The 24975-nt window shown below is 37.6% G+C and overlaps 4 protein-coding genes across 15 annotated transcripts; 2 read left to right on the top strand and 2 right to left on the bottom strand.

The window, feature by feature from the left end:
- The first annotated feature begins 129 nt into the window (after window positions 1–129).
- On the top strand, window positions 130–4713 carry LOC105669776 (uncharacterized). 2 transcript variants are annotated; one of them, XM_012362892.2, is made up of 8 exons: window positions 130–270; window positions 1262–1505; window positions 1685–1822; window positions 1897–2146; window positions 2228–2811; window positions 2904–3260; window positions 3342–3437; window positions 3587–4713. In XM_012362892.2, the coding sequence occupies exons 2-8, from the start codon at window positions 1296–1298 to the stop codon at window positions 3650–3652; spliced, it is 1701 nt and encodes a 566-aa protein (XP_012218315.1). In that variant the 5' UTR covers window positions 130–270; window positions 1262–1295; the 3' UTR covers window positions 3653–4713. The 2 variants fall into 2 exon arrangements, with proteins under 2 accessions (XP_012218315.1, XP_012218314.1); XM_012362891.2 differs by lacking the exon at window positions 130–270 and adding an exon at window positions 296–437.
- Window positions 4140–9097, bottom strand: LOC105669777 (metaxin-2). 6 transcript variants are annotated; one of them, XM_067351256.1, is made up of 7 exons: window positions 8957–9097; window positions 8532–8653; window positions 7980–8166; window positions 7831–7891; window positions 6497–7076; window positions 6107–6416; window positions 5881–6023 (listed from the first exon to the last, which is right to left on the bottom strand). In XM_067351256.1, the coding sequence occupies exons 3-6, from the start codon at window positions 8085–8087 to the stop codon at window positions 6128–6130; spliced, it is 1038 nt and encodes a 345-aa protein (XP_067207357.1). In that variant the 5' UTR covers window positions 8088–8166; window positions 8532–8653; window positions 8957–9097; the 3' UTR covers window positions 5881–6023; window positions 6107–6127. The 6 variants fall into 6 exon arrangements, with proteins under 6 accessions (XP_067207355.1, XP_012218317.1, XP_067207357.1 ...); XM_067351254.1 differs by lacking the exons at window positions 6107–6416; window positions 8532–8653 and adding an exon at window positions 4140–5477 and having other exon boundaries at window positions 5886–6023; window positions 8957–9045; XM_067351255.1 differs by having other exon boundaries at window positions 7980–8653.
- Window positions 9098–9164: 67 nt separating this feature from the next.
- Window positions 9165–15608, top strand: foi (fear-of-intimacy). 4 transcript variants are annotated; one of them, XM_012362888.2, is made up of 11 exons: window positions 9165–9306; window positions 11948–12663; window positions 12784–12845; window positions 12949–13192; window positions 13305–13474; window positions 13560–13772; window positions 13838–13967; window positions 14133–14417; window positions 14608–14784; window positions 14861–15048; window positions 15144–15608. In XM_012362888.2, the coding sequence occupies exons 2-11, from the start codon at window positions 11958–11960 to the stop codon at window positions 15288–15290; spliced, it is 2322 nt and encodes a 773-aa protein (XP_012218311.1). In that variant the 5' UTR covers window positions 9165–9306; window positions 11948–11957; the 3' UTR covers window positions 15291–15608. The 4 variants fall into 4 exon arrangements, with proteins under 4 accessions (XP_012218311.1, XP_012218310.1, XP_012218312.2 ...); XM_012362887.2 differs by having other exon boundaries at window positions 9266–9407; XM_012362889.2 differs by lacking the exon at window positions 9165–9306 and having other exon boundaries at window positions 11889–12663; window positions 14145–14417.
- Window positions 15609–17307: 1699 nt separating this feature from the next.
- LOC105669711 (dim gamma-tubulin 1) lies at window positions 17308–21094 on the bottom strand. 3 transcript variants are annotated; one of them, XM_067351233.1, is made up of 9 exons: window positions 20844–21094; window positions 20195–20454; window positions 19935–20116; window positions 19460–19631; window positions 18763–18941; window positions 18557–18693; window positions 18366–18485; window positions 18147–18287; window positions 17308–18070 (listed from the first exon to the last, which is right to left on the bottom strand). In XM_067351233.1, the coding sequence occupies exons 2-9, from the start codon at window positions 20443–20445 to the stop codon at window positions 17822–17824; spliced, it is 1431 nt and encodes a 476-aa protein (XP_067207334.1). In that variant the 5' UTR covers window positions 20446–20454; window positions 20844–21094; the 3' UTR covers window positions 17308–17821. The 3 variants fall into 3 exon arrangements, with proteins under 3 accessions (XP_067207334.1, XP_067207336.1, XP_067207335.1); XM_067351235.1 differs by having other exon boundaries at window positions 18763–18926; window positions 20844–21093; XM_067351234.1 differs by having other exon boundaries at window positions 21025–21042.
- Window positions 21095–24975: the final 3881 nt, after the last annotated feature.

Genomic DNA, 24975 nt, shown 5'->3' with positions numbered 1-24975 from the left:
CTCCTTCAGTGCCCCGCTCGCGGTACAACGAGAATAAATAGCGTATGATTCGCGAAGGTTGTAACGATGTTCGCGCGACTTCGCGGTGCCACGCTTGAGGTCGCGAGTGCCGCGGCGGTGACGCCATCGCCATGTTTGTTATAGTTCGGAGGGATGATAAGCGAACGCGACAGCGTCGTGATTTGAATGAAACGCGTGTGAGCCGTGCCGCGGACGTCCGTTCGTGCCGGCGTGCGAGCGCGTCGGCCGCTCGCTGACTCGCGGAACATGGTAAGCAGTTGCGGGTGTTGAACGCCCGGCCGGTCTGTGCCGCGGCCGGCGGCCGATTTTCGCGCGGATTTTCAGGTGTTCCGTCACGGTCGCCCGCTCTGTGGTCCGCCGCCGTCGTCGCCGCGACGCAACGTCGCACTATCAAAGCTCTCGTGCATTTGTGCAAGGTAAAGGCCCTCGGGTTACGCATCCGCCGTCGTCGCGACGCCGATCGGCATGAGAAATCTCCCGGCGAAATCGCCAAAACGCAAATACACGGGCATTGCGCCGCATGTAAATCGATATACCGCTCGTATTGTATATGTGTCGCGTGTGTGTATGCGTGTACGTATAACACAGCGGTGAGTGCGTGTCGCACGCTGTAGGAAGCCAACCCACATATGCGCGCGTCTCACGCACACAAGCGCACCTACGGAACGCCCCTTTTTGCGAAACGATCGAACTTCTTTCCCGCGCAATCTTGCCCGGCGCGATACGTCGATAGCGCGCACCGATGTCTCGAAAGATTCCTCTCTTTGAAATTCACAGTTCTCTCGCGAGTAAACTGCTCTTATCACTCGAATTTTATTTTATTTTTCCGTTTTATATACTTGCGGTATTTTATTTACTCCAAAATCTTTCTGATCGATTTACAACATTTTTGATATGTCTACATATTAGGTTCGTGTGTGTTTTTTCTTTTTTAATATTATGTACAACACAACACAGAAAAAAATGAAATTTTAGATTATTTTTATAATTATGTCACAATTTTAGATTATTTTAATAATTATGTCACAATAATCTTATTTACATGAAGTACATAAATTCATAAAGAAATGTTGGAGCTGCATTTGGAACATTTACTGAATGCAATTTTATTTTTAAATATTAAAGAATTTCTTTTCAATTTGCATACTATTATTGAGCGAAAAGTTCTCAAGTATATTAACTTTTTTGAGCAAGATTTTTGAAAGATTTTATTATTGATTATGATTTTTTATCATTTTAGGCCTTTATAAGTAAGCGTTAACAACCTTGCTGAAATGTGGCTAAGAAGTGAACGAATTAGTAGAAGATTGCGCGGCCGTTTAAATTTAAGCGGTATAACAGCGTCGAAAGCAACCAGTCATCGAACACAAGTTGGGACATCACGGAAGGTACCGCATATTGGCAACAATAGTCGAGTTATAACATCAAGTAGATGCGGCAAATTGAATCAGTGGCGACGTAGATCATCCAGTTTTCTAAAAGAAGTGAGTTGAACCTTATTTACAAAAATAACGCATAAATTCAAAATATATTTCTTCATATGTGTTTGCGTAAAGTAAACAAGTGTATAAGTTTATACATAAAAAATGTATAAACAAGTAGCAATCACCGGTTATAAAATATCTGGCAACCGAGGATATCGAAGAGATTGTTATCTTTTCAGGCTTGTAAAGAAAATGTTATACATTTTGCCAAATCCACGCCTATCAGACGAGAGAGGGGACCTCGCAGAAGAAAATGCATAAAACGCTCAATGGTTACGTCCACTCCTTTGCATCGGGCTCTACCGATAGATGCAGTTGTAAGCTATATTTACAATGAAAACAAATCCCAACGGTTTGCGCGCGATGTTAATGCAATATGTGCGTTTTGCAGCCTATGAAAAATGCATCGCCGTCTAAAGTTTCGGAGGAATCTAAGGAAAACTGGAACGATGCGTCCACTTTGCCTCTATGCTCACCAGTAACTAACACGGACTCGCGTGGTCCAATGATACCGCCAGTGCACGACTTGAAATCTTCCATACCCAGCGTATCTTCATTGACCTGTGTGATGCCTCCGGTATCTTTAGGATCGCATTCAGATCTCACATGTTTACTAGATAATGAAGGAAGCAAAGACAATGGTATTCCTCGATAACACATTTTTACGATCAAGTCGAAGTTGTGCCAAAATTATATGCATTTTCCTCTCTTTTTTTTCGCAGATTCCACACTACCATCATCGCTACACTATTCCTCCTTATATACGCACGCCGAAACATCCGCAGAATACTACAGTTTGATGCACTCGACATCGATATACAATGGCCGTACCGCGTACAACTCGTCCGACAAGTACTTCCCGAACGGAGGAAAGTACTCGCTTACCGATAACAATGAAAACCGCAGTGATCTCACAAAAGATCAATATGCTATTGAAACAGACCCAACAAAATATGAAACAACTGCTGGATATCCCGGTACAAAGTACAGTATACCAGCAAGTATGTACACTATAAATCCTCATCATCCATCCGATACAAACGGCAACTTTAGTGACAAATATGATTCCGAGGACGTCGACAGTCGTTATCACGAGGCTGAATGCATGGAGGTGGGTAGCGAAGAGATAGTAGAGTCTTGCGATGTAGAGAACATGGTTACTCAAGTTCAAGAGGACTGGGAGCCGTTCGATCCTTACGTTTTCATCAAGCACTTACCGCCGCTCACACCGGCGATGAGAGCCAGATGCCCGGCTCTGCCACTTAAAACCCGAAGCAGTCCGGAATTTAGTCTGGTTCTAGACTTGGTACGCTTGATCGACATATCGTGTATTGCGCACATCCGTACATTCATGACGTAGAAAAACGTGTGATAATTGGAGAATCCATCTTTTCACAGGACGAAACACTGGTCCACTGCAGCTTGCAAGAACTGTCCGACGCGGCGTTCCGCTTCCCCGTCGTCTTTCAGGATGTAACGTATACGGTGTTCGTGAGAACGCGACCGTACTTCCGCGAGTTCTTGGAACACGTCTCTTCCCTCTACGAAGTGATTCTGTTCACGGCGAGCAAGCGAGTGTACGCCAACAAGCTGATGAATTTGCTGGATCCGACGCGAAAACTGATCAAGTACCGTCTGTTCAGGGAGCATTGCGTCTGCGTTAACGGAAACTACATCAAAGATTTGTCCATCTTAGGCAGAGATCTATCTAAAACAGTAATTATCGACAACAGTCCTCAAGCGTTTGGATATCAGGTAAATCGATGGTTCATTATATCCAATACAATCTGAAGTTGAAAAGTGCACTTAAAAAGCTACATATTTTTTGTGTTACAGCTGGAAAATGGCATACCTATAGAAAGTTGGTTCGCCGATCGTTCGGACAACGAGCTGATGAAACTATTACCGTTTTTGGAAAACCTGGTGAGCTGGGTAAGTTCTTATCACTTTGCTGTGATTCTAAATTTTTTCTTAAACAAAATGTCCACTCAAATTAAAAAGATTTCTCAGATTCTTTGAGATATAGTGGACACTCTTTGAAAATACAATTTTCTTTTAAATTTAAATTGTTTTTATCGCAGGGAGGCGACGTAAGACCGCACATTAGAGAACAGTTCCGACTATTCAGCTTTCTACCACCGGATTAATTTAAGTAGCGTGCACAAAATTCAACGTTGTCTGAATTATCTCTCTCAGCCAGCGGAAAAGAAGATACAAAATATATCTTAAAGATATTTAATAGAATAAAAATAATAGTTACTCCGCGATGCATAGCATAAGCCGCTATAATACTATAACACTTTACAATGTTTCACAAATGGATATGCCTGTTGGTATGTAGAGATAAAATTATAAATATTTCTAGATTTTCAAATGTTTTAATTCATTGCTCGGAAAAAGACATCTTTGGGACAATGTTGGATACACCGCGCGTTTTGTTCACTCGTTTAGACTTAAAGCCAAATTAAAAAAAAAAAAAATCAAGTCTTGTATAATGAGAATATAACGAGAACATATAGTCTTGTGATAGTTTTCTGTATAGTTTCTATTAGTACTTCCAAATGAGTACCAAGTCTCTCCATGACGTGATTATATGATCTTTGTATATAATGGACTTGTATCTTACATGCGAAATATTGTTTGACAATTTTATTCTCTTTTTGTACTACAATACTTGCGAGCGATATCGTGAACATGATAATTCCAGTCTTTTCTGCGTCACCAGTGCGAACCTGATCTCAATTTATTTATCTTACTTTTTACCCGAAACGTTTTACTTCGAAAGTTTCCCGACGTTACATTCATCATATCATAATTCTCTGATCTGACTGCAAATCGCAATTGTTCATTATCATCACAATTTATAAAGTCTGCATCTATAGATTGCAATTCTTGAAAAAAAAAAATTATATATATATATATATATATACAAAGATGTTATAAATATCTGTCAATAATTATATAATTATATGTATTATATAATTATATAGTTATATACGAATATATGTGCTATATTATAAACCTGTGTATAATTCATAGTGTAAGAAGCGAATAAACCGAATTCGGTATAAAAAAAACAGAGTTAGCAACATAATGTAACAGAAGGCAAAAAAGTCTTACATCTCGTAATGTTTATCATAGTTTAAGATTATACTCACATTATGCACAAACACATAATAATAAAGCAAACAGATTGTTATTCGTGAAACTACTTGGATCCATATATATAGCTAATTGCCCCAAACGTTCTTTTTTTTTTTTACATTACGAATTGCGGAACGTTTTTTTATTTTGCGTGTTACTATAAATTATCACTGTAATGTTTGTTATCGAAATAAATTAATAAGAGTATATTTATGAGAAGTGTAATATGAATAGGCAGATCACTTGATTTGCGTTTCAACAAAGTAACGACTGAAACGCTGGAGACAAGAAACACATTGAATACAAATTAGATCTCATATTTAAAAAGATTATGGTGAATTTTACATACGGTCACATTATCCACAATACATACACTGAGAATCATTGTCTCTCTCCCGAATCTGCATGCGACAGATACAATGGAGAATGGTGTATTGACTAGAACATTTTTTTCTTCCCTGCTCTACTTCGTGCAGTACATCGATAACATACTTTAATTTAACAGCGCGCTTAAAACGTATATGTACATTATACTATTACATATATCCTAATATATAAAAAATAATTATATATAAATATATATGAAAAAAATTATAAATATATCACCAAGGAACGTCGATACAATACAACTGTGATGGTACATCATCACATGGCTTTTTTTTTTTTTTTTTTTTTTACAAAAACGAGACCTTACACCCCTAATCGATAGCCTCCGAAATTGTGCTTCAATTTGTTCTATATGCAATCTGTTTGCATATGTTATTACTTCAACTCTTGCACTCCAGCGTTTCATTAGTCTGACTGTCTATAGCTTGAGGAGAAAAAAGGCTGAAAAATGTGATGTGCAGTATTACGCATTTAAAAGAAACTATCTGATTATGGAATGATCAATTTTAATATATATCTCATGTTTACGATAACAACGAGTTGACATTATTAAGTTGTACTACATATCATGCTTCAACACTACTCGCACCTCAGATATACCAATCTTGCAGTAAGAAATGCAATCGATTTGTAAGGATATATTTATAGCCTTTGTCATTTAGGCCAAGAAAACACTGGTTCAAATATTATTGAATATTGCAGATATTTTCTTTGATATGGTCATCTTTAATCGCATCGGTCGCAAAGCATAGGAATCTTAATTTTTGATTGATGTAATCGGTGTACCGCAACTCGATATATCTGAAGTCCGAGTATGGTTCTATCTAATCCTCTGTACGCTGGAAATACCTAATCTCGATGCGTTTACAGAGATTCACAAGCTTCTCATGACTCTGCACGATCTTAGCCAGTTTGTTGTTAGGTAGCGGCGTCGTGATTATTGTGAATATGTGACCAAAGACCAAGGCATCCAACTCGTTGGGTTTACTAGATACAAAATCATGCGTTAAAATCTTGTTACGTCTGAGTCGACGTATTTGTAAAAAGAAAAAAAAAACTTATATATTTACTTAGGCTATATATGCATAATTTCAATTCATCGATAATGTAAAAGAATGCTCAGAAAGGGGAGGGAGCGATTCGGGCTGCGATTGAAAGCCGTCCCACAAAGTATCCTTAGATGGCGATTCGATTATTTCAAAATCTTCCACAATTTCGTTTTGTACTCCAGAACTAAAGTAATGATGTCTAATTCTCAACATGTGCTTGATGAGCTTGGGAAACTGACAGATTGTTTTGATGATTCCTTGATTCGAGGGAAAGTTAGGCGATGCGAGAGTACAAATGTGACCATACATCAGGGCATCGACTTCAGTGGGACTTTTCGAACACAATTGTAACTTATAAGTGATCAGGCAAATGAACCATAAAGCATTGTATAATGTAGAAAAGCTACTTACTCTTTTCCAAAGAAAAACTCTTCATCCGCCAGCCTCTCAGACAGTGCTATGCAACACTTTCTTACATCGTCGTAGACCTCGTCTAAACTTTTGTTATACCAGCCAAGTACATTGAGCTTTTTAATGACTTCTCGCCTCTTTTGCCAGTTTAAGTAATGATTAAGTGGCCAAGGATACACACTTCCGTGTCTTTGTTTCGTGACTGCATTTAATATCGTTGGATCCACCCAACAGATGTACAATTCCGCGTTTACAAATACATTGTTCACTAGAGACAGGTACGCTCTCATGTCCACCTTGGCTGCTGGATCCAAATGATCAGACAGACTTACTCCTTTGGTACCAATGTGAGTCACTATTCCGTCAAACTCGGATATTAGCTTTGTGCCGCATTTAATAAACGGCACACGACCCGATGGCGACATGAACTCTGCATTTTTCCTCGGTTCAATCTGGAAATCTAACTGACACATTTTTAGGAAAGCCTGCACTGCCAAGCAATTTGCATTGTCGGGAAGCAAAATTTGCTCCACTTCGTACGGTTGATACAGTGTAATCGGTTGAGGCCATGGCTCCTGTGCTGCAATAGAAAATAAAACAGTACAGTTGCAAGATGGTGTTTATCTTTAATGCAATGGTTATATAATCGCAGCTTACATATACGACATGTATAAAATTAATGACGAGTGAGAAAACGAGATAGACAATTTGATAGATAAGCTTGCCGAAAACGAAAGGTTTGTCCTTCGACGCGATTCAAAGCGGCGCTACGATTTGTACAAAACCACGCGCACTTTGTTTACGAAAATGTAAGGTTAGGTCGCACAAATTCGTCGAAATATTACCGCAATTTGGATAGTGCAACTTCGAGATCTTACCTTCCAATTCCACCGCGATCGAATCACTTAACAGTACTTGAGGCATGTCTATGACAATTGTATTCATGCGACGATACGCTCTTTTTCAGTGTCTTACGATTCGCAATTGATTACCCGCGTAAAACCGCCACAAGCGAAGGCAGCGAAAAGCGAAATGTAGGACGCGCTTCGTGTTTGTATGCGTTTGTATATACGGATTTTACAGAGATCGTAAACAATTACAATTTATGCGAAATAACGGAAGTTAATTGGACAAAAATTAATTGGACTTTAATCAATTGCCTGTCTTTTTCAAATCTTGCCTACAAAAGGATTCTAATTCACAATTTTTCATTCCGTTTCTCGGAAGGAGAATCCGTTCTCCTAGGCTGATAAATCAATATGAAATCGACGTGACAAATTCTCAGTCATAAAAAATGTTTATGAGCTTATAATTTTTGTTCACCAGTAGCTTACTCTGTAAATCTGTCTGCACAAATTTGTCTACAAAAATTTTTTCAGCTTCTTTCACCTCGATCTGAAATAAATTTATTCATTTTAAGTCAGTAATGATTATTTCTCGCAATGTAAAGTGTTAATGTTGAAAATATTTGCTAAAAAATAACCTTCGAAAATTTAACGCCTGATAGAAAAGCGTTAAGGATGCGCGTATACAATGACAGACCATTTTTCTTCTCGTTATCTAAAAATATGTTCTGGTAGGCACGCATCATATTTCTCAGTAAAAAGAGCACTTTTTTTATTGACAACTCACAATTTTTATAGATATTTGATGCCGTTCGATACAATTTGCTGAACAAATTATAACAAATTAAATTTTTATCACTACGTGATTCATGAATAATATCTTAACTATCGCAGTCAAAAGAATATTAAATTAATTTATTAATATTTTTGATTGACACAAGATTTAATGCGGATTTAATGGTAATGATAGCAGAATACGAAGATATTTCAGAATGTGTCAATCTGAATAAACCTACAGATTTTTGTTTCGCTTATCTTTTATCAAAGTATATATTTGTATGTTGAATTATATATAAGATTTATTCCAATAAAAATTTAAGTGGTTACTATTAAAACAATGATTGCGTGTCGCAAATTGGCTCGTTCACCGCTGTACGTTGGAGTAAGATTTTAAACACGACGGAGCTTACCACGAGACTTTTAAATGCCGAATTGATTATGATTGATTGGAATTAATTCCAGAATGCGATTGGCACGCGAAGATGACGTTTATTGCCTTGTTATCGTCGAGGCTGCACACAATTTTGTCGGCCTGGAATTTTACCACATGCTAAAAAATTGAACGCAAAATCGTAATATTCGTAGCTACTGTAATTGCCAATTAATCGTAATTTTAAACATATTTAAAAAAAAGAATATATTTACTATCTAAAAGTCGAAAAATTGAAAAGAAAGAGAGAGAAAGAGGAGAGAGAGAGAGAGAGGGGGGGGGAGAGAGAAAGAAAGAGAGAGAGAGAGAGAAAGAAAGAAAGGAAGGAAAGAGACGGTTAAAATCAAATCGATGCAGCGCAATTTCGAAAGTATTTCGACGACGAAATATGTATTCTTAGGTCACCGTCGAATCACCGTCGCGTTCTCTTCACATCCCTCCCTTTTCGGCCACGACGGCATGACATTATATGCGTGCGTATGCGTGTCGGTGCGTACACTAGAGTAACATCGCGTCGCGCGCACGTCAGTCGGTTGTGTCGGTCAGCCAGCCGTGCGGTCTACCTGGGGTCCATCCGGTCAGCCCTGCGCGAGCCCCTTGCGCTACGTTCAGACCGTACTTGTTGCTCGCGCGCAGTGCAGTTCGTCACGGGCAGAGAGACGAGTAGAGGAGAAGAAAGGTGGGAAGAAGAAGCGGCCGGTCGTGTGAGAGGACAAGAGGGAAGGAAGCGGGAAAGAAAGGGGACGCACACATCGGTACGCAGAGACGGACGTGTACGCACGCCGGTCGCCTGACGGCTTTTTAACGACATCTTCGTATCGCTCGCGCGGACTACGCGAGCTCCCTCCGCAAGCCGGTGAGAGCGCGTCAGCGATTACGATATTAGCGTATGTCGTTTTCTCGATCGGCGGATCGTCGGCGAGTCGTCTCGTTGCTGCGCTCGATCGTCACGCGGCGGGCGCTCGCCAGCTCCGATCGAGCGACGACACGGGTTCCCCGGCGACCTCGTCGCGCGAGCTGTGGACAGGCTGGCCTTTCTAACCTAAATTCTAAATTCTGTCATTCGCATGGCGTATGGAGCGGCGAGGCGGCGGAGAAGGAGGAGGGCAACGAGAGGAGAGCGTTTCTCGTTTAACGCTAATCCCTTCTTCTCCTCTCCCCCTCTTTCTCCCGGCTCCCGATCTTTTAACAGCTAAAAATACATTTTTTGACGGGGGCGACTGCGTGATCCCGCGCCGCGACTATTTCGGCGCCGGCGCCGACTGTTGCGGCGTAGCCGGCCTTAATCTCTCGGTTCCTTTCCGCGTTTTCGAAGGTCTCCCGCCGACGAGCCGCTCGCGAAAATCCTTCATGCACCCACGCTCAATATTTTTCCTCTGCGAAAGAAAAGTTCTCTATGAAAAAAAAAAGAAAAATGCTCCGGCAAAAACGGTCGGTGCTGCGTATCGGGATCTCGTATCGCATCGATCCGAGCGCGGTTCATTGTTTACCGCTTCCGATCGAACTCGCGGCAATTCACTTTGTAAACACGTAGAGATTGATGACGCGACACGTGTCGCGATGCCTGTTAAATATGTAGTAGCTGATAACGATTGAGAAAATATAAAACTGCGTTCGAGCAAACGAGCGAGCCAGCGTCAAATTAGTCGCAGATATGAATGAACGAGTACATACCGAGAGATCGGGTGTCGATTTATTTCTGTCGCGCGTTATCGCGCCGTATCACTTGCAGGTTATGAAAATCGATAATTCCTTTCAATCTCGAATAGATTACAGTATAAGATTTATATATTTGACTTTTAAGTAGAAAAAAAATACGAGAAAAGTAAAAATGGAAAGGAATTTTTGATTAAAAAAGTTCCTTAAAATGACCTATATTTTAATCTTAGAAGTATTAAAGTATAAAAATGCCAAAAGGTTTGTGTGATTTCTTAAATATCTCTTTATTTTTTAACTTATTCTCGTAACTTTAATAATGACGTATGAATTTTTCGTACCTATAAGTGCAATTTTTCCAAACCAGTTTTGATTAATAAAGAAATATTTTAGGTAACAATAAGACGAGAAAAGAAAGCGACAATTGTATAAATAAGCCGACTTATTTACAGCTACGTTAAATCGAGAAAGGCAGATCGAGTAGATTGAATAAATCGATTGTGAGCGAAGGATAATCACCGTGCGTAGGACGCAGTTCTGCGAATGACGCGCAGTTGTTTGCAAAAGAACCGTTTTCGGATTTGCGAAGGTACATATTGCGCGTCATCTTTTGCAGAGGAAACACTGGGACACATTTAGAATGAGTGTACACGTCCGCGCCGCGCGCGTGGTTCGTTTTATTTCAATCCTCGCGCTTACGCGCGAGGAGAACGATGCTATCGACACGTCACATGGGAAAGTGGCAATTAGCTAATCGTTAATCTATATTTGGCCGAAGATGTGCATCGCTTCATTATGATGCACATTGCTTGTAATATGGATTAGATATATGCGACGGAAGAGCCGTGAGTCAGGCGATACATTGCATAAGACGTCGGCGTACTAGATGGGCATATATCTACATTTCTCGACGGATTACTTATCAAAGCGCCCAGAATAAATATATGTTTAATGAATAACCGAAAGTGCGCCTCGTCGCCCGGTGATTTGAAATAATGAATAGCGTTGCGAGATACGAAGAGAGAACATTTCAGGAATGATTTTTACCTTCGGCAGTTCCCTATCCGGCCACTCCGCATTTCTTTTACTTAGCGGCCTTGTAATGATTTATTTTTATCATTCGGGTTATTAACGCGACGCGGAGTCAACAAAGCGTGACAAAATTAAAGGTCGTGCAATTTTTTAAATATTCATTTTAGCCGGATTAGTTGTCGTTTATAAAGGCGCGCTTATCGTGGCGCGCTTATTACACTTGACATTCGCGGGACAATCGTGGGCGCATTTGAATCGCGAAATGGGACTCTCGCGTTTCGTGAATGGAATTGTCATGTAAGTACTGTCTCGAGTTCAGTGTTAATCACCGCCCGGCTCCGCAGCAATGAACTGTCGGTATTTATTATTTGCAATTGATCGATAATTATGTTTAACAAGTACGTGGAATGTTATACACGCCGGTAATCGTATGGGACACAGGAATAGTAAAATGCTGTTATCACTATTACTATTTGATCAAGCTCGAGCTGCATTATCGGGCTGTACTTGATATTATCATGAAACTTGTACCGATAACTGTTTCTTCCACTAAGCGGTTGAGCCAATATATAAAATCGGTTAGTTACCGAAGCGAGCTTAGTTGAGACGCGTGTTTACGCGCAGCCGAACTTCCGCATCGCTCGAATTCGGTCATCGGTGCAAGATGTTCGCGACGTACTTTCTGACAATCGTATGTTCTGTTTTTAGGAAGTTCATCATGTCGCATCACATCGTCACCGTCTGCGTGGTGTGTGTATTGTGCGCCGCACACGTCCCTTGCTCGGCGCATACGAGTTCGTCGGCGACGATGCACTCATCGGACAATTCGAACGTCGGAGATCCTACGAGTCCTGACACACAACCGTTTTGGACGCTAATACGATCTAAGGACACGTACCCTTACTCGGATGACTATCACAAATTGCATACGAATAATTTTATTAGCAATAAGCAGGATGCCGCGATTCATAGTACGCGACACGTTAATAGTAATAGTGATAATAATGGCCCGGTAATCGCAGCGAAGCCAACCGCATCCCGCGACACTTACATTAGGAAGAAGATAACGGGAAACTTCAAAGGCGGTCGGAACGTACGGGACGCGCGATCGTCGATTACGAATGAAGATGTGTCCGTGAATTCGAGAAACCAGGACCTTCTCGAGCTGTTTGCTCAAACGGAATTGTTATCGAGCGTGAACCAGAAGTCCACACAATCTAGCGAAGTTTCACAAAGCGTTAAGAAGCCTAGAATAAAAAGGGATATAGCTATGAACGAGAGGTACTTTATGAGAAAGATTTTCGAGGCCTACGGCGATGGGACGAGCATAACCATGGAGGGTTTCGAGAAGCTTGTTCGAAAACTGGGTCTACTAAGATTACTAGCTGACCCGTCGGACCTAGGAACTGGTAGCACAGATAAAAGTATATATATATATATATATATATATATATATAATCAGATAATAAGCATCGATATGTATTAAAAAACAATAGAAAAAATTTATCACAAGGGAATCAATGAACTTTACTTTTACTTTACAGATAGTGAAAGGAATTTTCCAAATAAAGGCCTATCTGATGGTGATAGTAGAAGCAAGGAGAGGGTAAGAGACAAAGCTGTTTCAAATCATTCAAATTTTCAGTATGTAAATGCGATCGCCGATCGATTATTTTCAATTATACCGTTCGTAACGAATAACGTTTCAGTGCTTGAATAATCAAGAATTGCTGAGCACTGTCGCGCAAGATATGCATTATGCTCCCAGCAACAACAGCACCACATTGCCCACCTGGCTTTTCGAACGGGTGTGTCCGGCCCTCGTGTATCAATTAGCGGCCGAGTCCAGTTCCGAGAGAAACGGCTGTATACGAGTACCCGAGAATTACAAACCCGTAGTGTCGATCGATAAGTTTTACACCACGGAAGACTCGGTGCGCAACACTGTAAAAGGTATTACAAAAAACGAGCAAAGTGCAACGAGATCAATCTCACTTTGAAGATACGTCATTTCTTCTTGAAAAGAAAAAAAAATTCAATCAATTGTCGCTTTTACTTATTCCAGTCTGGGTATATTCAACAGTTAGTATTTTCATAATTAGTCTTAGCGGGCTACTCGGTGTAGCGGTAATCCCGGTCATGGGAAAGAATTATTATCATCATGTGCTACAGTTTTTAGTAGCGTTGGCCGTAGGCACTTTAACCGGTGATGCCCTCATTCATCTTTTACCACATGTAAGTTCTTTTTCAGTGTAAAAAGTTTTTGCGTGTCTTAAGCTTGAAGTAACGCTGTAATAATCAAATGATCTTTTTCTCGCAGGCAATGATGCCGCCTCATCATCATGAGCACAACGAACACGATGATCATCATGATGATGAAGAAAATGGTGCACTAATTGATCATTTGGATCAGCATACTTTAAACATGTGGAAAGGACTGGTCGCTATGATGGGTCTCGTGTTATTTTTCTTCACCGAGAAAGCGTTAAATTTACTGGCCGAATGGCGGAAGCAACGACAACGTCGGAATAAGGTAAATTAAGAAACTTTAGCACACTCCGGGCATTGAGCAGCTATTAGACTTAAATAAACTTGCAGTTACCTATGCGCGTGAGGGTGATGAGAGAGACCGACGGACCGAACAGTAATGTTGTCGGTGAAAAATTGTGCAAACACAAGTACTCGTCGTATCCGTATTGTTACGGCGAGATTGCCAGCGAAACCCAAGGTAATAAACGCTTTTCCAATCAGATAATTGCGTTTTTATCTGACAGTAGTCGTCTAGGCCATCTCACTTGATCAAAATATATTTGTTTATCACGTTAAGCCTGTATATATATATACATACCTGTCCTTCTAACGGCGTGATAAAAAGTGAAAGTAATCAATATAGAAATGTATGTAGATAATCATCATAATCGCCAAGTTAATCATCACGAGAGACCGCCTATCATCGAGGAAGAGAAGCCGTTGACGTCCAATTGTAACTCCGTCACAAAAATCGTTAGCAGCGATATGGAGAAGAAGCCGAAGGACGATTGGAGACTCGACGAACCGATTGTCAATAACACTAAGAAAAATGCCGACGGTGCCGATGTGTCATTAAACGAGGCGGAAAGTTACACCGTCATTATACGCGAACATGAAACCAAACATCACGGACATAGTCATTCCCATGGTGCGTTTTACTGTAATAAATAATTTCGGATTTTTCCAAAAAATTTATTTTTTTTTGTCAGACAAAACGCAGCTTGATTAACACGCATAAAACAATAATACCGTCTATTGGAAAATGCGAAATTACTTTATTGCACAGCCCAATTCGACGTAAAATACAAATACATTAAGTAATCGCATGAATTTTCCAGGTCACGTACACTCGGCACCCGAATCCATGTCCAATGTGGCTTGGATGGTCGTCATGGGGGATGGTTTGCACAATTTTACAGACGGCATGGCCATCGGCGCGGCTTTCGCGGCGAATATCGCAGGTGGATTCTCCACAGCTATCGCTGTCCTGTGTCACGAGTTGCCTCACGAGCTTGGTAATTGGCCTTTGAAATCACTGTGACAGTCAATACGCACCTGTACGCAGATAGTGACGCAATCATTCTTTCGCAGGCGATTTCGCAGTGCTACTAAAAGCGGGCATGAGTACCAAGCAGGCTGTCTTTTATAACTTATTATCTTCGGTGCTCTGTCTGTTCGGTATGATATTTGGAGTATCGTTGGGCAGCACTCCCGCCGCGACCAGTTGGGTGTTCGCGGCGGCCGCTGGAATTTTTATATACATAGCGTTGGTAGATATGGTACGTATTCGCGCACGTGTGTTGCAACAGTTCTACAGTAAATTGGGAAACAGGCGGAATGCTTTCACAATTATATCTTTTCTTTTCTCTACCAGATACCAGAATTATCGTCGAGTCATTCCGCGGAAAGTGGTTCGCGATGGCAGTGCATTTGGCAAGGTTTAGGATTATCATCAGGCCTTTGCATTATGTTGCTCATCGCCGCCTACGAGAACGATCTTAAGCACATTTTCGACAATTAGGTTTATGATTACTTTTATAATCATGTTGTATTGATGATATTATAAAATATACCTCTTCCTATTACGTTCGGACACGTTGTATATTTCTTTTATCTAATCGATGTTTAACCGTAATCGTAGCATTGCAACAAATTGCTCTCTTCGAAGTAGTTATCGTTTTTGAAACAAAGAACGTAATAGGAAAAGGTTTCAGAAATAGATAGAATGACAATATTCTAGAACTGCAGCTGAAAGTACTTCAGAGAAACAACAGCACAGAATTAAAAAAAAAAAAACATCCTTATCATTAAAGCATAATCGAATTGTTGGATAAATGAATTACAAGTTGTATTAATTATTTCCTAACTGATTGTATTGGGTCTGACAAAAAGTTTGGCTCAATTTTCAATAAACGTCGCTAGAACTATTTAATAATTGTTAGAAAAATTAAATTTTTCAGCTGTTATTTGAATGCAAAAAAAATATTTTCTATTAAGCTTAAAAATTAACGTAGAAGAGTATTTGCATCAAATTATGTTATTTCGTTGTGAATCCTTCGAGAAAACAGTTACGAAGTTAAATGGTTTGAAAACCATTATGAAATAATAATAATAATAAAAAACATATAATTATACTAAAACAATGATTATATATTTTACAGTTATAATAATAAATCATAATAATTTTTAAACGATAGAAATTATTTGATTGATTAAATAAGCGATGTATTTTTTTAAAAACTTGAATTTCATTGAAAATTTTATTGAAAAATTATTGAATCAAATTTTTTAGGAGACCCAATATGAAAAACATTTTTAATGTGCTTTAAAAATCAACACAAATTTTGTAAGATGCAGCAAGCAGAATTGCAGTAAAGTAATTTTGTAATCGTCTAGTTACACAAAAAAATCGAAACACTGTAATCCTAAAAGCAACGAATAACAAATTTTCTTCCTGATACAAAGTTAATAATCGCATTTTAATTTATAATACATGCATTGACTCACGCATATTACTGTTAAATGTACAATATTGACATGAAATGTGTACAGTATTATACTTCACAAGTGAAAGCGTAATTTTGTACAAATTCTGTGAGATTGCACGGATTTATACAAATGTGACACTGACATTTAATCTGATATTCCTGATTATTAACTGTCCGCTACAGATAATGGTACACGAATATGCTTAAGTACTGTTAGAATGCAGCAAATTTGTGATAATTTTGCATAAACGGTCTCTTTACTTACGAAGTGATGTATATATCACATATATAGATGTATATCTATGTTATCACGAGAATCTTGACACTATCGTAATATTCTCGCAGTTTAAGTAGATCTATCGCAAGAAAGTAAATTGTTCTTTTTTTTATTATCATATATGCATATATTTTTTCTTATAAGGTAAAGAGTGCGCTGCCTGATTTTAAAAAGGTTGCCTGAAGAATCAATATTGGGAGGATACCATACATGACAATATTCGAAACTTACATTTGTGTAATTTTTACAACAGGAGTGCTTTATTTTCGCCAAATATTAATAACGATAACGATAGTGATAAAATAATTTTACGATTTTATACACTGTATTGAAATACTAAAAAACTCAATTTTTCTCATACCGCCTTTCTCATTTCATAATCATTAAAACGATGTGTACATTGGAATGCATTTAAAGCATAGTGTTATTATAAGAGATTGTACTTTGATATATTGATTTTTTAGGAAGTTTTGTCACGGTATTTAACTCCACCTATAGAAGTTCCTTTTATCATTTATATTATGTTTGTGTATCAATTAATAATATTAGATAATCAACAATGATATTTTTTGTATATGGAAAACGTAAAAAATATAAAAATAAGATTTTTTGAAATTACCAGTCTCGAAAAATGATCAAAGTGCACTAGTGAAATATTATATTGATAAGTTGTATTTTATTGGATCAAAAAAGGCTGAAATGATTTCGTTAACATTTATCTTTATACACGTATATTCTTATGTGAAAGTGATTGGGAGAAGAATCCATCGATAGAAAATAGAGCGCAATTTTTATTTAAATAAATAATAAAATTATATAAAAGTTGTTTATTTTATTTCCCAACATTAAACTCTATTAAGATATATTCTTTATTATTCTCACACAAAAGGAGCATTAAAGTTAAAAAATTTCAGTAATACAATAAGCATAGATTATTCCCATAAATTTAAAACTTAATTTCGTTTATCAATATATAACAATATATAATTATAATTTAAATTAATATCAAGTACTTTCACACACACACAAAACTGACGCTAAAATAACTATACAAAATTTTCAACCATTATTTTTATGTTCTATTTTCCAATTTATATATACAAATATATATTAACGATTGTATTAAATGAATAGTTACAGAGTGAAAACAAATATAATTAAACTTGAGATGCGTGTGAGGAAATTTTCGTGATGAAAATATCAGAGATCATCATTTTTATCCTCGACACTTTTTACAATAACAACAATAATATTCTCCCACTTTAGGGATCACAGAAGAATATTTTGTCATGCAGTAACGAATTCGTCCCGATCACTCATTTGCGCTGACAAACTGAACGCCGTGTCTGTGCTGGTTTCGCTGTTTAAGCTCTCATTCACATACGCAGGTTTTGCATGAGCGGAGTCGTTCATTTCCCTCATCAATCCCGCCATATCATCGTCGGGATCAATTTCTTGTGACTCGCCCACCACATCGATGTCCATCTGATTATCAATCATCGACACTTCTTTTATCGTGGGCTTCTCCTCCTCGAACTACAAAAACGAGTACAAAAATCATAGAAGCATTCAAAAATAATTTATTTCCGTTACAAGAGAAACATTAACGTACCTTCATAGATTCTAGTTTACACGACGGCGGCAAGTTCATATGAAATACACAGTTAGTGTCGAAAATTACAGGTACAGGTTCATGGCACTCGATATCTGCCCGTACAGCTCCGCATGCTTTGAACAAAACTTGATGCGTGTCCTGTATAATCGGTACATTGATTAATTATATAGCTTCTTTTATAGAACGTAATCTAAATATATGCATATGTATATGTACCTTCAGAATATGTTTACGACAATGCTTAGCTGATGGAAGAGTCCTTTCGCCACATTTCACACCACCTTCGGTAAACACGCACTTCGACAAGTTCGGCGGTTTCTGGGCGGGTTCAGTTGCCTAAATATAATTTTTTCTTTTTATTTGGATACTAATGATAATATCACAATCAACATCTGTAACTATATTACCTGTGCACGACGTTCTAACGATTTCCTATAAAGTATAGCTTCAGCACCACTTCGTCTGTGATAACGATTTAAAGCTTTTAATTTCTCATAAAGCTTTTTCTCTTTCACTGTTTCCTTAGCTTGATCGTGTATGCTACCTATATATTGCGTGTAATTTATTTATCAAAAAATATGTAAAATTCTAATGTTATTTAAAATGTACGTACAAAGTGTTTCCTTTTCCTTTTTCAAAGCAAGTAGATATTTTCGTCTTTTCTCCTTCAACACATACTGGAGCCTCCTAAATTGATCGATGTAAAGGGATTGAAGCCTAATCAGTTTCTCCCTGGCGATATAGATTACCTCTTCCGCCGTAAAAATACCGGCGTGCCTTAAAAAATCGATACTAATAATTCGAGGAGTAAGTAGTATCTTATCCTTGCGCAAAGCAACTACAATAAAATGATATTAAGACAAATACATGCCAATTTTTATTATGGATGAAAAACAACAAACATATATGAAAATCTGAAATACGACAATATAAGTTAATAAAATAAAAAAAAATTCTAAATATCTTACTATACAAAATGTATGTTAAAAACAGAGTCAATACACAATTTCTGAACACATAAGCTTATGAAAAGAAATTATTATTAACATTGTTAACTTTATTATATTTCTTAACAGCTTCTTTTAATTTAAAATCATAAGTTAATTTATAATTATAATGTTATGGTTTGTGATGTTATGATTTGTGTAATTAATAAATAAGCTCTAACGTTAGATACATATGATAAATGATAAGGCTTTAAAACAAGAAATTGCACAAGCTGAAGCATGCTAGCACAATATTCTAATATAATATAATAGTATAACTTTTACAACAATTATTGCATTTACAAAGTTACAAAATGTACTTACTTCAAAGGATCCTCTTGTGGATTATGTAAGTCGTTTTCATTGTCGCTATCATCAAGAGAAACTCCCCTTAGAGTGTCATTGACGACTGTAGGTTCGACATCACTCTCTGACGAACTGGCGTAATCTAAGATGTCACTTCCACTTGCATTTACTCTGTAAGCATCAACTTCCGCTGAAAAAACAATAATTTGTTAATGTTTCCATCAAAGTTGCCATAAAGTAACAACTTTTCATGTCAATGTACAACTTGTCAATATACAAACATAAGATTTAAAGATTTTTAGTTTACATTTAAAATTTTCAACTCAAACTTCAAATTTTATATCATATTTTATTTATACACAATTTGCTTAATACTTTAAATAAAAACGTAAAAGTAATCTCAATAAAACATGATATTTAAAAGAACCAAAGTGATAAGATATAAAATTAAGAATGATAAAATTGAATTGACTTAAAGTTTTGTAATACTCACTAAAAGGATCTAATGCTTTGACTCTTCCTCCTTCTTCTTCTGTATCTTCAGCACTGGAATCGGTAGGCTTTACATAATGGCTTAAATTAAGTAGTAACATCTCAGGTGTTTGTGGCAAGGAACGTCGTGACGTTGATCTAATCCGTGCAATTTGCGCTTTTCTGGAATGTTCACTGCAGTATCTGTAAACATTCAATAATTATTCTTTTCTTAAAAAATAACAAACATATATTTTATAAGATACAACAAAATATACTTACGAAACATCTCTCCTATCCAATTTGGGAGCAGGATTTCGACATTTTTTTGCATTAGAATTATATATAAAAGCACATTGTTTGTAAGGTGCATTCAAATCTTCAAGAATATGCTTAGCACAGTATGTATATCCTTCTAGACAAGGTTGTGTGCATTCATAGGATGAATAACGGCAACTTTGTGTTTGTTTTGAACGTTTTGTAATTGTCGTTGTAGTGGCAGTAGGCATTGTTGGTTTCGGTATCCGAAACATACCTTGTGTCTAAAAAAATTAATGCAATCTCAATCTAGAGCAATGTTATAATTCAAGATTTATGTTACTTTCTTAAAAGCAAGAAAAATTTTATCTAAAACATCAACGTAACTAAATATAATAGGGATGTTTCTCTTGTTGTTTAAGATTTCAATTTTGAGTTACAATGTTATTCTAAACGTTTTAAATGTACAATAATATCATAAGAAAACAATAAGCAAATATATCCGCCATCTTACTAAAAGTTTAGAAAAAATTTTCAAGTTAATTTTGAAAAAATGTGATAAATAAGCAAAATTTTCTTTATTTCCGCTAAGATTTGCAGAAGTAATCGCAGTAGTAAGTAATCTTTTTCCCTTGCGCAAGCAATTCTATAATTAAAATATAATAGAACTTACTAGCTTTGTTGAAACAAGATAACCTAAAACAAGAAAAGAGCGAACGATCGCTGAGCGATAACTTCGCCGGCGAATCGCTGCTTTGATCGTACTTCCAAGTGTTCTAAGAATTCCTTCTTCAGTTTCAGAAAATTAAAAACTGTTGAAATAACTCACGGATTGCAAGGAATATGTTACTTACAGAACTTATAGCGTTTTCGACTGATACAGATATATACTCGCTCCGAGAGCGATTAATGACGTCACAAGTTCCATCCCGCAGTTACTGGAGATTTGTTCTTTATAGCTGAATTGGCTGCACTAGTTCAGAGTTTATCTTTCTCCTTCCAATATGGAGGGACAAAGATAAACTAAGAACTAGTGCAGCCTGTTTAGCTATGGCTGCGTTCCGTAAAAAGCATATGCGCGCATGTATCTACAGTATACGTTACGTATACTATAGATACATGCGCGCATATGCGCTTTACGGAACGCAGCCATTATAAACGTTAAATATCTAGCGCTATAATTTGCAATATATGTAATTTATAGCGCCTTTCTAATTTACTTTTTAATTTTTATTACGCAATTTCCAGTGCTATCAATATTTTACAAAATAAAAGTATTTTTTCGATAAAAACTCAAAGCATTTCTATATTAAAGGAGCGAGAGAAAAAACACTAAAGCGTGCGAGAAAGACAGCTACTGTTTGACGATGAGATCATCATTGCCCCCCGCTTGCCGCTCACCCGCTCAGCATGTGCCCTTCTTGCCGCTCGTCCTTCTTTGCGCGTGAGGTAACCTTCTCTCTATAGATCTTGTACTATTGCTGCGTTCCGTAAAGGATAGCACATAGCACGCATGTATACGTTATGTATACTATAGATACATCTTAGAACATATATGGCCGGAGCACAGACTTTTGCATAAAGCATAACGCATAAGCATAAGGAAATTGATTGGTCCATTTCCTTATGCATTTGCTTATGCTTATATATAGACCAATCAATTTCCTTATGCTTATGCGTTATGCTTTATGTAAAAGCTTGTGCTCTCGGCTATATACTGGAAGCTTAGAACATAATACTGGAAGGGGCATAGCTGATGGCTGGTTTATGCTTCGGTCTTAATCTTAATTTTAGTCTTAAGCCGAGAGCACAAGCTTTTACATAAAGCATAACGCATAAGCATAAGGAAATTGATTGGTCTATATATAAGCATAAGCAAATGCATAAGGAAATGGACCAATCAATTTCCTTATGCTTATGCGTTATGCTTTATGCAAAAGTCTGTGCTCCGGCCATTAGTCTTAACTTAATCTTAAGGACTCGTTTATGCTTCCCTGGAAATTCGGACTACGCATGTGCAAATGTAACAAAACCTAACCTAACCTAACCACAAATTGTAATAGATCCCGGTGCTGCAAATTATAGTGAATGTTAAAATGAATCGTCAGCGGCAAAAAACTTTAATGTTTGGAATGGCACTTTTGTTATCAAATGCCTATGCAGCATGTGTATTATTAAGAAATTAAAAAAAAAATAAAAGAAAACCACGGAGATACGCTGTTCGGCCACTGAATCGAAAAAGACACGAAACTGGTCATTTCTTTTCTTTAATGAAAGATATGCTGAATATTGAATACGATCAAGAACAATTTTTTAAATATACACGGATCGAAAACCATTATTTCGCGCGGTTTCGTGCTGCGTCGGACGTCAGACTTACCTCATTGGCCCGGCCTTAGGACATTAGGGACTAAAGTTAAAAGATGGGATCTTTCCAAGATTAAGATTAAGAGTAATAGCGTTTTCGATTATACAGGATTTGAACGACCCAGGGTTGGTTAATGACGTCATTGCAACCTCTCCACCAATGAAAGACTTGCATTTATAGTAAAATAGTGATTGATCAACCCTGGGTCGTTCAAATCCTGTATAATCGAAAACGCTATAAGATTAAGACTAGGGAAGTATAAACGCCCTTATGGCATTCTACGTTATTAACTCTTAAGCCGAGAGCACAAGCTTTTACATAAAGCATAACGCATAAGCATAAGGAAATTGATTGGTCTATATATAAGCATAAGCAAATGCATAAGGAAATGGACCAATCAATTTCCTTATGCTTATGCGTTATGCTTTATGCAAAAGTCTGTGCTCCGGCCATTAAGATTAAGATTAATGGCCGGAGCACAGACTTTTGCATAAAGCATAACGCATAAGCATAAGGAAATTGGGCGGTATTCATAGTCCGTTCTTATATTTAAAATCGTCTTAAGCACGGACTTATATTCGCTCTCTTCGTCACACATAGATTGTGTCTGACGAAGAGAGTGAATATAAGTTCGTGCTTAAGACGATCTTGAATATAAGAACGGACTATGAATACCGCCCATTGATTGGTCCATTTCCTTATGCATTTGCTTATGCTTATATATAGACCAATCAATTTCCTTATGCTTATGCGTTATGCTTTATGTAAAAGCTTGTGCTCTCGGCTTAAGACCGAAGCATAAACCGGCCATGACTTGCCGTTGTCCTTAACCATAGATATATTACATATAGATAGAGCTTTGTACCATTTTTGCTATAATGCAACACCTGCCAAGATAATGACGGTTTTTCCTCCTTCGCGCATGCGCATTCGTATATTTATCTCGGCGGATACAGCACTTTTACATAAAATTAGGTTATATCCTTGGCTGTCATGGATAAATACTTCTGTTTTCTGAAGATAAATGCGTGATTGCACATGCGCGAGGGAGGAAAAGATAATTTTATCTTGGCAGGCGTAAAATTCACAAAGCTCTATTTATATGTAATATATCTATGTCCTCAAACACGGACTAAGGAATAGAGGGACTGAGTCTAAAGTCCTAGTTTAGGCGAGAGGGAATGGTAATTCAAGCGTGCGGAAGGGACTGCTTTCCGCCATATTGATGTAGCGATTCTCACACAGAGATTCTGTGTCTGTGACATGGTTACACTCGTGTAGTGGTGCCACTAGACATAACGAGTAACAAGCGTAAAGAGATTAGGCGGTTTTATTATTGTTGTATTATAAATTTTATAAAATACTTTAACTTTTATTACTCTGAGGCTCTGCATACAGTAGACAAAATATTAGAAATAGCAATAAACATTTAATATTAAAAAGAGAAATTATTTTACATCTAACAAAAGAATAAAATATATTAATTAATTCCAATTCTTATTTCTTAATTTATGCATTAATTTTTTCTATTTTTTTTATTTTTATAATAAATAATTCCAATTTCTTATTTCTAATATTTAATAATTATTTCTATTTCTATTTCCTATTTTGTTTATTGTGCGCAGGATTTGACTTTCATTTCTCACATATACGCAAATAGTGAGTTCTATGTGTGGTGATTACTAAACGAATATGGCGGCCCCCCCCCCCCCCGCCGCAAACGTGCTCCCCCGGTACAGCTTGTGCACCGTCCCACTATTCCTTAGTCCGTGTTAGAGACCCTAAAAAGAGAGACTCGCCAACTCGTCACGTGACTGTTAGTGGACTCTGATTGGCTGGTGTATGGATTGCACATTTGTGCCCCGTGTGCACCATAAAGCTACACTGAACTACACTATAGCCGGTATTCATAAGGTCTGTTTTTTATAGCTGAACTGGCTGCACTAGTTCAGAGTTTATCTTTTTCTCTCCACATTGGAAAGAGAAAGATAAACTCTGAACTAGTACAGCCAGTTCAGCTATAAAGAACAAACCTATAGTGTAGTTCAGTGTAGCTTTAGGCTGCGTTCCGAAATTCACTGCCAGTACTGAAAATCTACAATATACATAACGTAAACTATAGATTTTCAGTACTGGCAGTGAATTTCGGAACACAACCTTATGGTGCACACGGGGCACAAATGTGCGATCCATACACCAGCCAATCAGAGTCCACTAACAGTCACGTGACGAGTTGGCGAGTCTCTCTTTTTAGGGTCTCTATCTTAAATATAAGAAATGACTATGAATACCGTCCTATAACACTGCATATTAATGCGTACGGCGTACGGTATGCCGCTTGTCGCTATGCTCGAACATTCCTTCTCACTTTCAAATAGTGGTCGCTCAAGATGGCTGCCATAACGTACATCCGTCCGCGGATTTGCCCAGTCCTACT

The sequence above is a fragment of the Linepithema humile genome, chromosome 3, assembly GCF_040581485.1.
Source record: "Linepithema humile isolate Giens D197 chromosome 3, Lhum_UNIL_v1.0, whole genome shotgun sequence".
Classification (NCBI taxonomy): domain Eukaryota; kingdom Metazoa; phylum Arthropoda; class Insecta; order Hymenoptera; family Formicidae; genus Linepithema; species Linepithema humile.
The sequence above is the reverse complement of the archived record's forward strand: the minus strand, read 5'-3'. Positions and strand labels throughout refer to the sequence as shown.